This window comes from Delphinapterus leucas, chromosome 10 (genome assembly GCF_059928025.1).
Source record: "Delphinapterus leucas isolate spDelLeu-1000000601 "Yukka" chromosome 10, BTC_Dleu_Yukka2, whole genome shotgun sequence".
NCBI classification, from domain to species: domain Eukaryota; kingdom Metazoa; phylum Chordata; class Mammalia; order Artiodactyla; family Monodontidae; genus Delphinapterus; species Delphinapterus leucas.
The window spans coordinates 20,325,515-20,341,170 of record NC_143138.1 but is presented as its reverse complement, the minus strand read 5'-3'; the positions used below and the strand labels follow the sequence as shown (position 1 = coordinate 20,341,170).

Here is a 15,656-nt window from a genome sequence, read left to right as displayed (position 1 = left end):
CCCCATATCTCCTCCCTCTTGCATCTCCCTCCCATCCTCCCTATCCCACCCCTCTAGGTGGTCACAAAGCACCGAGCTGATCTCCCTGTGCTCTGTGGCTGCTTCCCACTAGCTATCTATTTTACATTTGGTAGTGTATATATGTCCATGCCACTCTCTCATTTCGTCCCAGCTTACCCTTCCCCCTCCCCGTGTCCTCAAGTCCGTTCTCTACGTCTGAATCTTTATTCCTGTCCTGCCCCTAGATTCTTCAGAACCTTTTTTTTTTTAGATTCCATATATATGTGTTAGCATGTGGTATTTGTTTTTCTCTGACTTACTTCACTCTCTATGACAGACTCTAGGTCCACCCACCTCACTACAAATAACTCAATTTCGTTTATTTTTATGGCTGAGTAATATTCCATTGTATATGTCGATGGACACTCAGGTTGCTTCCATGTCCTGGCTATTGTAAATAGAGCTGCAATGAACATTGTGGTGCATGTCTCTTTTTGAATTATGGGTTTCTCAGGGTATATGCCCAGTAGTGGGATTGCTGGGTCATATGGTAGTTCTATTTTTAGTTTTTTAAGGAACCGCCATACTGTTCTCCATAGTTGTCTGCCATTTTTGACCCACAAAAATGTCAGTTTTATATGGTTCACCAAATATAACTGTCTCTGAAAGTTATTCTGAATAGGATCACAAAGGAGTTTAAAAAAGAAGCTCTGTGACAATCTAACACAGTGTTCTTTGGGCATATGGTACCTATCAACTTATTTGAGGAGAAAATGTCTAATTGTATGATATTCTAATAATTACTAGTATTAACAACAATCGGGAGAGCATACTTTGATTATGACTCTGCCATTAGTGAGCTGGATTACTTCAGCTTCTTTAGACCTCAGTTTCCTCATCAGTAAGCATGAGAATCAGATGATCACTTATGTCCATTCCAGTTTTGATTACAGAATTAAATGAATGATGTTATATTGGTCGCAATCATGATCCTTAATCAGGATAGTAAAGCATATGGGTTATTGCTAATTCAGTATTTTGATCTAACAGCAATCAAGGTTATACCAACTTGCTTTTTTAATAGAATAACCCTTTCTATCCTCATTCATCTTATGCCTTCCCTCATAAGGAATTTTTATTATTGGCATGCCCTTAATATTAAGTGCTGGTAAACAAATAATTAATTCCTATTACCAGAGCTAGTTTCTGTTTTACGGTCTGTCTTTATAAATGAAAGAGCATTAATTTGTACATGAAAATTTCACAATGCCAGGTTAGGTTTTTAGGATTTTCCCTTCCCCCCACTCCCCCCAACAAACAAAAAGACTAGTAAATCACACACAGTTGGCGTTCACCCCAGCTCAAAATTAATTTAAAAATCCTGCACTAACAATTTATATGGCTGATTTCAGACTTGTCAGTTTCTAGAATTTTCAGAGAGGTAAAGCATTAATCTTCAATATTTAGTGTTGGCTTACTGCTCAGCATTTTGTTAGTGGCTAAAGGAAACACAAAGCAAAGTAAGACACAAATACTGCCTTCCATAAAGCCACAACCCAGCTGGGAAAGCATACAGGAGCCAATTTAATAATTGTGCAAGGCACCACACGTGGTTCAGTGTCCAAATCCATGTCACTGTCATTAAGTACTAGACAATTAGAAAAAAATAAGACCACAAAGTGCTGAAGCAGTCAGGGAAGAAACGTACAGACAGATAAGCAACAATAGGGAACAACCTTTATAGGTACCAGACGATCTAAGCATCACATTTCAAAGAAGAGCTCTTTTAAACCTCATAACAACCTACTACGAGAGGCACTAATGTGGTTTCCTTTTTGCAAATGCAGAAATTGAGATGTAACGCTATCAAGTAATTTACCCAGGATTGCATAGCTAGTCATGGCCAAACTCAGATCAAACAGTAGGAATCTGATGCAGGTACAGAGGAGACAGCACCTGAACTAGATCCTCAAAGAGAGGGAGGCCTTGGGGAAAAAGAGGAACATGGCAGGAGTGGTCCAGAAAGAGAGAAGAGTGGGTATAAAGGCCCAAGAATAGGAATGAATAAACTTCCACCTCCAGCCCTGAGAAAAGGCACCAAGTTTGACATGGTGGGTAAAGTCAGGCTGGATAGTTTGTACCCGGGTATTTTCTTACTAATCTCCACACAAACTAAAAGTTTCAACATAGCGAAAAAGTTCAGGTACCCTCTAAAATGTAGAAGCTTTTAGTCTCAATTCTTCTGTGTGTACTTTGATAGAAACTGCTTGTAGTTACTATAATTTTGAGAAGCATCTTAATTTTCCTGCTTTAAAATGAAGATATTAAAAAGCAAAATTAATGACAAAGATCTTCCCTTTCACACTCTCCAAATCCAAGTTAAGCTATACACATCTTGGCCCCTGCAAGGAAGGCTGTATGGTACAATTTTCCTGATGGTAAAGCTAGTTTAAGGCTTGATATCTCCAAGTTTCATCATAAAAGACTTAAGCAACTGGCAGGAAGAAAAAGAAAAGTCATTAAAAGCACATTTGACTGCTTTCTGAATGGTGTTCCGTGGCTGTCTGTAGATAAAACTCGCAATATACAGAACATCAGAAATTTCTATAAAGTGTGTTATTCTGCTCCTTGTATACCGTCTGGAATCACAGTATCACACTGTTTCCAGGAAGAAGACAAAGCAATTTTCAGGCTATTATCTATTCTAGTGCATCATCTAAAGGTGTTCTTACCTCACAGTTGCTGAGATCAAGAGAAACTCTCTTCAAGTTATGATTACAAGCCAGGCCCAATAACAGCGCTCTGAGGGGAGGAAACACACACACTTTAGATAAAAATTCCACTTGTTGCTCTAAAAATGTGTAAGCACACTGAACAAAACCCAGAGAAAGAAGAAGGCCTTTTCTGAATCATGGGTCAAGCACCAAGCAGCGTCTCACTTTTTAAAATGCCAACTGCATTTCCGCCCACCAAGAGTAGTGACAAAAATGACAGGGAAACGCTCTTCTGTTTGACACAGAGCAGGTCCCTCATAAATGCAAAACCCGACAGGGTTGCTAATTCCTAAGGAAATAAACCAACAGTGCTCCCAACTGCACACTGAAATTAAATTGTGTTCATCACAGATAAACTGCCCCCTGCATCTGCTTGAGAACACCTTTAATAATGTTTAGAATATTATTAGGCAATTGTTATTAGAATAGCAAAGTAAAGCTAGTTTTCCCTAAGGGTTATGTTAATGGGGGAAGGCAGGCTCTAGAGTATTCCAGGATGTGAAATCATATCTAGATGAGTTTGTTAAAGGACTTGCAGAGGTGGGATGGGTAAGGGTGTACAGCATGGAAGATAAGGTACTAGTCTTGAGTTTGAGTGCAGGATCCTGCCTGTCTATCCAGCTACTAGCTGGTCACAGGATAAACACCATCACCGCTCTGCAAAGGATTTTTCTTATCTGCTTATGGAAGAGACTGGACTCATCACGTGGATCTCACATGTAAGAGAATAAACTAACTCCACTTTTACAAGTCAGTCCTATAAAATCCAACACCACTGAACAGGCTTGAAACAAAAATTTCATACATGCACCCACATCCATTAATTACACCGAAAGGAAAAGAGACTCTCAACTAGGCCCTGTGAGGAGTACGAAGATGAGTATGAGAGGGTTGCCAATCTCAAGCAGAGGAAACAAATATGTGTGCAAATAACCATAATGCAAGGCAGACAGTTGTAAATACTAGAGAGTAGAACCAAGGCAACTGTCACCTGGGGATGACTACCTGTTCTCAATGTTCCCAGGAAAGGCACCTCTACTAGCAGACTCCAAAAATACCCCAGGGGAAGGGGGAGGTGGGAAAGTAGGGAATTACTTCATGCCAAAGTCTCTGAGATTTTCCTCCATCCAGTGATTCTCTGGTCTCATCCACTGAGAGAGAATCCCCGAGGTGGGCAGAGCGCAAGAACTTGGCTGTTCCCAGCTGCGAAAACAACCCCTGTGGGTAAGAAGGTCGAGGGGACTGCGTGTCTCTTCGTTCCTTTAATCCAGTTCACTGTCCTCTCTTCTAAAACACTATCCTATGAAAAAGGTTGGGCATGTCTCATCTGTGTGCGTGCCTCTGTTCAATTAATTATTCAAGCGTTTCTCTTTTCCTAAGAAGTGCCTTTTCGCCCTTTCTTTCTTGGGGGCAGTATTGAGCTGCTGAAAGCTATCGGTACTAAGAACCAAAAGGCCTGTCCTCAAGTCCTGATTCTGTTACTGGGCATTGGGTAGCCTGAAGGACATCACTTTTCCTCCCTGTGTCTCAGGTTCTCATCAGCAAAATGGGAGAGTCAGGACATTACCAAAGAGGTCCCTACATTTCTAAGTTTTCAGTTTCTAGGACTTAGCCACATATTTTAACACTGTATTTGTATAATGCTTAGATGGAGGGAAAACTCCTCCTACTATTCTGACGAGTAGGTTAAGGACAAGGAAATAAATGGTGTCCTTTAAGATACTTAACTACAGAAGGCCAATGATTAAGAGGTAACGACTCATGAGACAAATATAAATAACCCACAGAAACTGTCCCTAGTAAAACAAAACAGAACTACAACAAAGCATCGCAGGCTCTGGGGGAAAACTCCATCACAAGGTGTGTTGTTTATTTTAACCCAGAGTGAACTGCCTTCACATCGCCATCCTCTCGGTCCTCAATCATTAGCGCCAAACTGACTAACAGAAGAATTTTTTTGTTTGTTTGTTTCTGCTTTATAACAAAGTGAATCAGTTATACATATACATATGTTCCCATATCTCATCCCTCTTGCGTCTCCCTCCCTCCCACCCTCCCTATCCCACCCCTCCAGGCGGTCACAAAGCACTGAGCTGATCTCCCTGTGCCATGTGGCTGCTTCCCACTAGCTATCTACCTTACGTTTGGTAGTGTATATATGTCCATGCCTCTCTCTCGCTTTGTCACAGCTCACCCTTCCCCCTCCCCATATCCTCAAGTCCATTCTCTAGTAGGTCTAACAGAAGAATTTGTATGTCATCTCCACGGCTCTGGCAGCGTCATCATGTTCTTAAAAAGCCCTGAAATACTTTAATGTGGACAGAAAAGAGCCTCCAAGGAAAAACACAACTATGAAATAAGCAATTACATCAAGAGAAGTTGCATTTCTTTAGCTTTCTCTCTTACGGCTACTGATCTCCCTTTAAGAAATGAGGGCCTCCCTCTGCCCCTCTTGGTGCTTGGGGATACAATGTGGGTTTAGGAACAGGATTGAGCCAGTGTCCGCTGGCTGACAGCAGTGGACTCTGCAATGTACCTCCCAGAGCCCCCTCAGCTGTCGGTCCTCTTTGGGGTCTGCCTCAGCCCAAGACAAGTGCCTCGCCCAAGGTCACATCTGCTTCTGGGGCAGCCTGTATCCAAGGACTGATCAACACAGGGGTATACAGGCCCAGCCTCGTCGCCCAGCTCAGGGACATTCTAGCAACAAAGCTCCCATCGGGTTGGCTGGGGTCTTCACTGTGATAGCCTCAGTTCAACTTGCCCTCTGTCCCATCCTGCTTTCTTCCTGCTCCCCCTCCACAGGTGGGATTGCAAGAGCACTTCCTAATAAACATCCTACATGCTAATCTCCATCTCTAACTTGGCTTCCCAGAAAGCCCAAGCTGCGATGGCAGTGAGTTTTCACAAATTACTTAGCTTCTCTGAGCTTCCATTTCCTCAGCTGTAAAATAGGGATAATGATACCTTCCCACGGCTTTTGTCAACACTGCACGTGACAGTTTGTGGGTAAGCAGCCAGTTGTGTGTCTAACTTAGGGCAGTGCTTGGCAAGTTCCTTTCCATCCTCACCCCCTCACAGGCAAACCCAAGCACCTCAGTTTTGTTATATCTTTTCAAATTATAGTATCACATTAAATGTACATCCAGAATTTTGTTTACAGAATCTTTGGCCATGAAGCCTTTTTCCTCATATTAAAATTTTTACTGAGCAAAACACAGACCTGAAGAGACTACGGGCATACCTCATCGTATTACATTTCACAGACATTGCGTGTTTTTACAAATTGAAGGTTTACGGCAATTCACATGAAGCAAGTCTATTGGTGCCACTTTTACAACAGCATTTGCTCACTTCATGTCTCTGTGTCACATTTTGGTAATTCTCACAATATTTCAAACCCTCCACCAGCAAAAAGATTACAACTCGCTGATGGCTCAGATGATGGTTAGCACTGTTGAGCAATAAAGTGTTTTTTATTTAAGATATGTACATTTTTTTGGACATAATGCTATTGGACACTTAATAAACTACACTATAGTGTAAACATAACTTTTAAATGCACTGGGAAACCCCCAAATTCGTGTGACTCGCTTTATTGCAATATTCACTTTATTGCAGTGATCTGGAACCAAACCCACAACATCTCCGAGGTCTGCCAGTACTGATTTATTATTAAACATTAACAGAAATAACAACAGGTCACAAGATTTAACACTGACCTATAATAAAGTACAGTAAATCCAGTGTTGTTGTGGTGAGGATTTTCTATAAAATCAATTGTACTAATCAATGAAGAGCTACTCTATGTTTTACAGGAACCAGCAACATTGAATTAGTATACCATGTGCCTATCACTAAAACTACTTTGAATATGCTAATCTCCCGCTGATGTGATGTGATAAAAGCAAGTCTGGTTTTGCTTTCTACTCAGTGCCTTCCTGGCATCTAGTCTGTTGTAAATGCTCAATAAATATCAGTTGAATGAATATGGTTAAATTATAATGGATCCCCTTTAGAATATTGATGCTGATAGCTTTATTAACATCCATACAAACAGCCTAATCATGTTTTTACAATTTGCAGCTGTTATATTTAGCAATTTCTATTACAAAGATTCAATTCTTCCTCTTTTTTTTTTAAAAACAGGCCGCTATAACATCAGGATTTTTTTTTTGCACAGGTGGATCAACTCTTCTTAAAGGCATCCATTGTTTTAGTCATATGGTACTTTGTAGAAAACTAATCAAGAATTTCACACCTCTCAAAAAGAAGAGAAAAGGCAATTTACAAATTAGATGATTAATTTTCTAGTAGAACGAATAGGAGACATTGATTTTAACATTTCGTACAAATTGCAAGGGAACAAATTGAATGCTGATTTACATGTCAGCTGAGGAAAGGAGAAATCTGTGCATACATGTGAACACACCTGACAACGTAGATATTCATAACCACTTGAAAATGTTCTTTTGACTCAGAATTAGATTCTATAGTCCTTTTGCTTATTTCTGGCAATGGTGAAAAGAAATTCAAGGATAACAATTATTCTAAAAAGTTCAACTTTACCATGACACCTACACTAAGGATATTAACCCATAAGTTGCCTGCCAAGTAAAAAATACCAAACAAATAGATACCTAGGTAATTCAGAAAACAAAGCACCTAAAAATTGTTTCTGTTGCACACATGTGTATAGCCTTTGATTATTACTGTTAGTAGAAATATTGAGAATAGATTTTAAAATGCGCACAAAGAATATACCTAAAATGGACTGAACAGAGTTCAAAAGAAAGGTGATGGTACCCAGAAACACAACTTTTATAGATCAGTGACTACTGCCAATGTCACAAACCAAAGGAAGATTTTTTTTTTCATAGAAGATGCAATAATATCAACAGTGTACAATGTACTCAGAAAGAATTTGACTTCCTTTGTGACCCAAAGTAAAAAGGCATTTTTATCTGCCTTGTCTGTCTTAGACGTACGTCTAAGGATTGTACGTCTTTTTCCCTTCCCTCAAGCACATTCCTAATAACAAATTGAACTTTAAAAAGCTCTGGAGAAAATGAATTCACCACTCACTTTAAGGGCTCAGGAGACAGTTTTGTGCCTGAAAGGTTGATTTGCATCAGAGCCAGAGAACTACTAAAAAACTGCTTGAAAGATGGGGGTACTTCTTTTCCTTTCCTGAAAAACAAAACATGAGAGTCTTACATGCAGTTAAACTTCCATCTCTGCACCCCACTTCCAAACTGGCACAATTATTCATCGGTAAATTCAAACACTGTGAAATAATCCATGAACTGGTTGTGTTTCAGTAGAAATTTAAAGGTAAAAAGAAACAAAATGTCTGAAAGTTAAATAAATTAATTCAGTGTACTTTTGAAAATTATGTAGGAGAGGTTAAGAAATGTCATTAAGTCTTTAAAACATTTTATTCCTATTCTTTGTAGCCAAAGAACTCATTGTGTTCCACCCCCTAGTTCTTCAGGAAACTCCATATTTGAATTTTTAAGAAATAAGTCAAAGAAGATACGTATTTCTCATCAATTTAAAGAGCCTTCCCACTGGGTGGCATCAGACTGTTAAGGATCACTACCTATGTTTGGCTATGTTTTCAGATGCAGCAGGTCTCAGACGCAACGGGATTGTGACCAGATGTCAAGTCTGATTGGCAAGAAGCCTGCATGACAAATATCCTACTCGGCTCTTATATCCACACCACAGATCTAATTATTTCAGGCCAAATATTAGAATAAAGACAAAACTCCAAAAAGAAATGCTTATAACCTCCAAATACGTCCCCTTGCTATTCCAGTGGGAAGTATATGAATCAAATCATACAACTCAATAAGAAGACAGAGTCAACACTATGAGGATTTAAGAAAAGATTCCAGAGTCAAAATTGGAATATGAATGCTTTGTCTGTTTTGTTCTATCTGACAGAATTGTTGGAAGGTCTGAGTAAGTACAGCACTTAGCCTGATGCATTGTAAACACTTATTCAATGAGAGTTATTCATATTCTGTGGAGGGAATCATAGACTCTCAGGGCAGAGGCCGTCCTAGGGGTCGAATTCAACCACAGAACATTCAACAATATTTTACGTACAGAGGTCTAGGAAACCTGTCAATATTTGAAAAAGGTTTTAAAACAGGACAATTTCAGGCTGAGAAGAAATACCTAAGCAACCAGAATATCTATTTAAGAGGATGAAAAATACACTTAAGAGGAAAGAGAATTTTGGTAGAATACATATTAGACGTTTCAAAACAACTCTGGTCCCCGACAGACGCTTGTATATCGTGTTCATTTTCTTTTTCTTTTTTTTTTAATTGAATAATTGAAGTAAAGGTGAATTACAATGTTGTGTTAATTACTGTTGTATAGCGAAGTGACTCAGTTATACATATATATACATTCTTTTTCTGATGAGCAGACTTTGGCAGACTTCAGAAATGGGGTCTTGGTAACATGAATAAATTGAGGGTGGCTAGCAGCCAAAATCTCAGGAAAAACAAAAAAATTAACCTGCCTTGTATTCCCTGAAGTACAATGGGATGTGAGTGGAAGTGATGTGTGTGATTTCCAGAGACAAGTTTTACCATGATCCTTTCTCCTCTACTATGTGACTGTCAACGTGCTAGAAAGAGGCTGCTCTGCCTCCCAGAGTGATATGGCTAACCCATAAGGCACATGTCGCAAAATTGCTGTTGCTGAAAGCTGTGGAGAGGGTGGTGGGTTGGGGGGATCATTTGTTACTGGAACAATCTGACCTATCCCGACTGCTACACTTATGAAATTATCTGTGAACCAAAGTATGAATAACCTGGCTAACAATCCACAACTCAGTGTAAATGCAGCAATTTCTACATAATTACTAAGGGCTTTCTATGGTTATATCTAGGTAAGGTAGTGGGTACTAAACAGTTTAATCACAGCCTCTCATTTGGAAGACAAGGAAATTTGTTAGCACAATTCCAGCTCTATAAGCTTAATAGCTCTACTTAGGACCAATCATCACAGAATTCACAGTAGTATCAATTCAAAAGAGCTGATTAGATGAAAATCCTTATCACCTATGATATCATTTCTAACCCAGTTCCTCAGTCTATTATAGCTCCACCAAAGCATGGCTTCATAAGCTGACTTCAAATACATGAGTGGTCTGGGTGGTCAAGTTAATACCCTCTAAGGCCTTTGAAATAAAGTATCTTAGAAAACTCTCAACTTCTCCCACCATTTTATCTCCTACATTTTACTCTCTCTGATCTTATCCTATTGAGGTATATGTGGCATATTTTTGCTATCACAGGCATTTACATACTGTAGAAGTAACGGACCAAGAATACTTTAAAATATAGAATAACTCACTATGAGGCATAATTGTAGAATAAATCATGCTGAATTGTGAATTTTCCAAACAAGTGACTGTTATCCCTTTGAATATGTAAAGTTTTCAAAAAGTTAACCAATAAAAAAGGAGGTATTTCTAATATTAAGCCATTCTCCATGTTATTAAAGAGCATATAATGACTAAAATATTGTTTACGACTTGTGGTAATAATTACAAATGGTAAGTGTTGAACTGTATTAATACACTAGATGGTTCCAGAATTCCACAGTTACATAACCCATGTACTTTTCATAACTTTTCTGCATTCTGCCATTCTAAGTCGCTGCTGTGTGTGATTACTTTTGCTTCTAATCTACTGCCTGATTTTGCAAACAATTCTAAGTCGGGAAGGTAGAAGTGAGGTACTTAGGCGGGCCCTCCACTTCTACAAATCAGAATGCATGAGCTCTGGGGTGACGATTCTCTTTATCTCCCAGACACAGCTGATACTTAATTCAAAGTGTATTATTGAGACACACCCACAAAGTTTCTAAAAGGGTCTTTACCATATTAAGAGAGAATGCCTGTCCACATATGAGAAATAGTACATTATTACATCGTTCATATAGGCAGTCTGGAGTTATTGATAATAACATTGTCCTGCAGGGAAAAAAGATATAATAAAAACTTGAACTTTCAAGGTCTAATATTCATAGAGAATGATTTAGGACCATCCCCTTTCATGCACAACATTCACCCTTTATCACTCTGTTTTCATCTCACTACAACTTTCTCTGAGAGAAAGACACTCCTAGATGAGAATGATAGCAGGAATAAATCCATACCGGTGAGAAAAGACAGTTCTGGAGAGATTGAGCACAGCTAAATACTGAAGGCAGCCACGGAGAAGAGCTCCACAGACCTGGGAAAGAAACAAGGCTCTCTTATTTTCAAATATTTCTAGGACTCGGAGAATATTTTATTGGGAAGAAAGCCCATTGTTTCCCATCTAAATATGGGACCCCCATGTTTGAGACCCCCCCGAGCAATATAAAAAGATATTACCATGTCCAGGGAACATTCTGTATTGGACAAATCCAGATGAGCAATGGCATTTGGCTGGGCCAAAAAACTGTACATGGACTTGAATAAAAAGCAAAAACCAAATATGTTAGGATCCAGAAACACACATGCACACACTCGCGCGTGCACACACGATGTTAAGTTAATATTTTAAAATCAAGTTGCCCAAATCCACTGAGGATCATCCTCTACTCTTCCCAAGAGAATGGCAGAATTTTCTGTCATTCCATTACCTTCCCTGAGAGCAAAATCCCAAAGAATATTTTAAAGTATGTTTAAGTTTAAAAAAGGCCAAATGGAGCCCCGGCTACCAAACCCCCATTTTGTTACACATGGCTCCGTTTTCCTGATTAGCTCCATTTTTATTACACAATTTGGAACAGTGCTAATTAATTTTAACTGCCGAGATTGAAATACCACCTGAATTGCAGCCACCCTATCAAAATGCTAATCACTTTTGAAAGTGTTTAAGGAGCCACTAATTTGAATTTGAACCACAGGATGGTGGTCTCGGGCTATACTCTCTTCAGTTCAAGGAAATAATTTTTCTATCCTTAGTTACTTCCAAAATCTAACAAGAAAGGGCCTGACAGCACTATTAGGCTTTTTTTTTCTTTCTTAATCTCACTTATAACTAAGACCCTCCAGTTTCTAGAGTGTCACAATGCCTAAACTATACCCTCATCCCCATGCAAGGCTATCCAAACAATAAAATGAACAACTCTGTTATTCTCTAATAGCCCTGTGTGAGTAGGTGGTACCAGCATCCACCAATAGCCACCAAATCCCAGCTCCTGCCACCAGGCAAATAGCTGAATTCTGCTTTGCTTCACTGGATGCCACGAGATACTTGCAAAAACAAACAAGCTTACACTGAGAGGTCCTAGTCCTTGGCAAAGCCTCGTAAGTGTAGCAGCTTAGCTATAGATGCTTGAGAAAACTCCTCTTGACCAAGGAATTCAGGATAGCAAAAGACTGGCCTGTAAATATTTTAGAATAACCAGACATACAATGTACTGTATTATGAAAAGTTCTGATTCAGAAAAATAATCTTGTTCTGACTTAATGAAGATCTGATTCTCTGTCTTTGCCTGGCACTGTGAGTTTACTCCTGGCCACCAGCTGGGGAAGCTCTAATCACCCTCAAGTGGTGACAAGACCCAACCTGGCCAACACTTCTCCAGCAGTCCCTGCTAGGCTGCTCTCCTGGAAAGCACAGGGCCAGGTAAGCCCCTCCCTGCACCTGCTGAATGGCTCTCAGAACCTCAGCCTGTCGGGGCTAGAAGCCCACTGTCACTCGGCTTCATCATTCCACTTGCCCTTCCCCAGAGGCAAGCTGGGACAGGACTCCTGGCTGGCTACTTTGCTGTCTTGGGTGACTGTCAATGCCCCTATGTTAGCAGCCTTCTTGTTTAATCTTCAGGCTCTTCTTTTACCTTTCTCTCTATTCTGCTAGTTTGTCACTGTAATGTTTTGGTGGTTTCACATCGGACTCCTTGTTTCATCTTGGGAGGGAGCAGATTTATGAATCATCAGTGAAAGTGACAACTACAATTGGACAACACACTGAAAAAGTCATGGCACACCAGGAAGCAAGTACTAATATTATGTTAATGAGTTCAAGTGTAAGGGAGAGGAAAATAACTACGAAGAGGGCTGTGGCAACATTCCCTGTCTTACAGGGAAAGGAAAACAGAAGAGAAATGAGAATACATGTCACAGTGTTTTTCACTCCCATAAAGCAATGGAATGTAAATTAAGGTCCTTTGAAGCGGTCCACGTGCTGTGGGTCCCACCCCATTGGTAAGGGAGCATTTCTTCTAAATTCTATCCTGTGACTAGAGGGGACTATTCACCCCATCTGGCAATGAGATCATACCTAATTCACTGTATCAATAAGATCTGCCAGACATTTACATTACTGATTCAGCTGCATGAAAAATCTTGTTATAGTTGAGGGGAAACTTTTTGCCTTCACACTCAAACGTTCAAGAGTGGCCCCAGCTGACTCCTAACCCTCCCCCTCTCTACTGTAATCATGGAATATGGGACTGAAGTTCATCCCAATATCCCCTTTCCATCACAAACTATGTTTTTAAAAAGCCACCAGTCTTCTTAACAATATTATTTAATGATGAAATAATTCATTTTATGTTTCCAATCTTTCTTATCAGGCAATTTTAACAGGTGCAATAATGTTTTGAAGTGGAGAAAAAAATTCCTTCAGAAAAAGTATTTCCAAAAAGAATTTAAACTTCAACAATCTTAAGTGAGGGGGGATAAAATCTCTAGAATAGGCTACATTTAGTAAAGGAAGGCTCTGGAACATTTCTCTAAAACTCTTCATAAGCTCATGACTAAATGATTTGAAGGTGTCATGATAAAGGGAGATGTGGGGAAATATGTTTCGAAATTATTCCAGGGTTAGTAAGTACAGCTTCTTTGAAGATGGCAGTAAGGAAAAGAAAACCTACCGAGAGGTCATCTCCGCGAAGGATGTTCCCTGAGAGGTCCAGATGGTTAAGAGTGGTGGCGGTCAACAGGTTGGCACTGAGTGACTGAGAAAGGCTATTCACCCCTGCAACATTGATGAGATCCAGGCTCAGTTTCCACTCCAGGAACCAAAAAATGAGGTTTGTGAGTTTCTTTAAATGGTCTAGCAGCCCCATCAACTTGCAGGACTGAGGTTAACCATAAGCCCTGTCCCCAAAAGGCAGCTCTAGGATGGTCTTTTGACAGGAAGAACAGGTTAGTCACAGACACGACCAACTCACCGAGTAGGAGAAAGAAACAGAATCAACTTCATTTTGCTCTACTTCTAATGATGTGGAGGGAAAGGATTTTACTTTGAAGTCTTAAAATGATGCAAGCAGTCTAACTGAGCATTTTCGTCCTTCTCTTAATCCTGCCAGGTGATTCTTGCCTTCATGTACAGTATTGAAAGCATGCAGATGCAAATTCATATACTTTAGGCTACTGAAAGTACTTGGAAGTTAATACAGGAACGCACTGCTCTACTTAACATATTACACTCAAGGCAAAATTTAGATTGAAATGGACTTTACAAAGAGCTAATGACATGTACACAATGGAAGAAGCATTCAAAAGGAAAAACTGATAATTAACACTCTACACACTGTTTATATACATAACATAAATGGTTCAAGTTAAAGTCAACTGAAATAAACTGATAATACCACCTCAAAAAACAAAGAATGAACACATGAGGAGGGTAAGATTATTCTGTGCAGAGAGAGGTATGGTCTACTATCTGTGGGTAACAGGAATTGAAACAGGCCTGTTAGTCAGGAACTTGTGGTGGGTAGATTTTCATCAGGTCACTTCAAAATGGGAGCCCAGAAGAGGCTGGTCCCTCCCTGGGATTCAAAGAGGTCAATACACACGATTATCACGATGATTACTCTTCAGGTAACTGGGATATGGATACTGCAAAGCTCTTCATGTTTCTACTGAAAGTGCATGGTTCTAAATCGTATATTTTGGAAATACGGCTATTTCTAAGGTGGGTATACTTTCATAAATCATTCTGTTTTTCTTGTTTTTCAGTAAAATTCTTCGTGAAAATCCCAGCCTATCTTAACCACCCGAAAGGGAAACAGGGAACGGGGTTTTTGCCTGCACATGGACAGAGCCTTCATCAGGATAAGGGGCGAGGGTCAGGCCAGAACTGGTCACGGCTGCAGGACCCAAGTAGGCACTCCAAGAAAAAAAAAAAAAAGCTGAGGGTTACAAGTACTCTGCTCCACGTTTAGAATGTTTGGTGCATGGCACTCATGGAGGGATTACTACCTCATCCTTCAGCTTTGGAGAGTTACAGGGAACCAACTCCAGTGTGTGTCCAATAAAGGCTACTGAGCCATTTCTTGATGGTGAGTGTCCATTTGGGTTTGTAGAGAGAAGACTCAGAGGCAGAGAGGGGAAAATGTTTTACTTAAGTACATGGAAGAATTTCTTGGCCATCAACTCAACATTTATTAAGCACTCATAACGTGTTTATCAAATGCTGGGGATTCGGGAGATACGTGTAAATAAGACCCATTCTTTGCCCTCAAAAAGTTCAAAGACCACCACGAAAGAAGCTAAATAAATTCCAGGATGAAAAGCCAGTGCTACACGAGGAGTATTTATTCAATACAACAAATCTTTATTTAAGGCCTACTGTATACCAGGCATGGGCTTCTGAGACCCAGGGGATACTCTTTTACCCTCTCAAAGCCAGTCCAGTGGGAGACCCAGACAGCTGAATAATCATAATCTAGCAACGTCAATACTATCAAAGAGGTAAGAGACAAGAGCTCTGCAGTGAAGGAGGCAGAGATTTGATTAACTGTGTTAGATAAAAGGAACTTGCAATGACCCATAGAAAAGGTTAACTTCTGGAGGCAACTTCTATGATTGCTTAAATGACCAGCTTCCTTCAGTTTGCCCTGTTATTGGTAATA

The 15,656-nt window shown here is 39.8% G+C and overlaps 1 protein-coding gene across 4 annotated transcripts in view; it reads right to left on the bottom strand.

The window, feature by feature from the left end:
- CARMIL1 (capping protein regulator and myosin 1 linker 1) overlaps positions 1-15,656 on the bottom strand; it is a 319,604-nt gene that overhangs the window by 109,982 nt on the left and 193,966 nt on the right. For all 4 annotated transcript variants that reach the window (XM_022562315.3, XM_089918429.1, XM_089918431.1 and 1 more), the window contains 5 exons: positions 13,668-13,771; positions 11,176-11,253; positions 10,956-11,032; positions 7,857-7,961; positions 2,733-2,802 (listed from right to left, as the gene is read on the bottom strand). In XM_022562315.3, the coding sequence (XP_022418023.1) occupies positions 2,733-2,802; positions 7,857-7,961; positions 10,956-11,032; positions 11,176-11,253; positions 13,668-13,771 (434 nt within the window). The remainder of the gene's footprint in view (positions 1-2,732; positions 2,803-7,856; positions 7,962-10,955; positions 11,033-11,175; positions 11,254-13,667; positions 13,772-15,656) is intronic.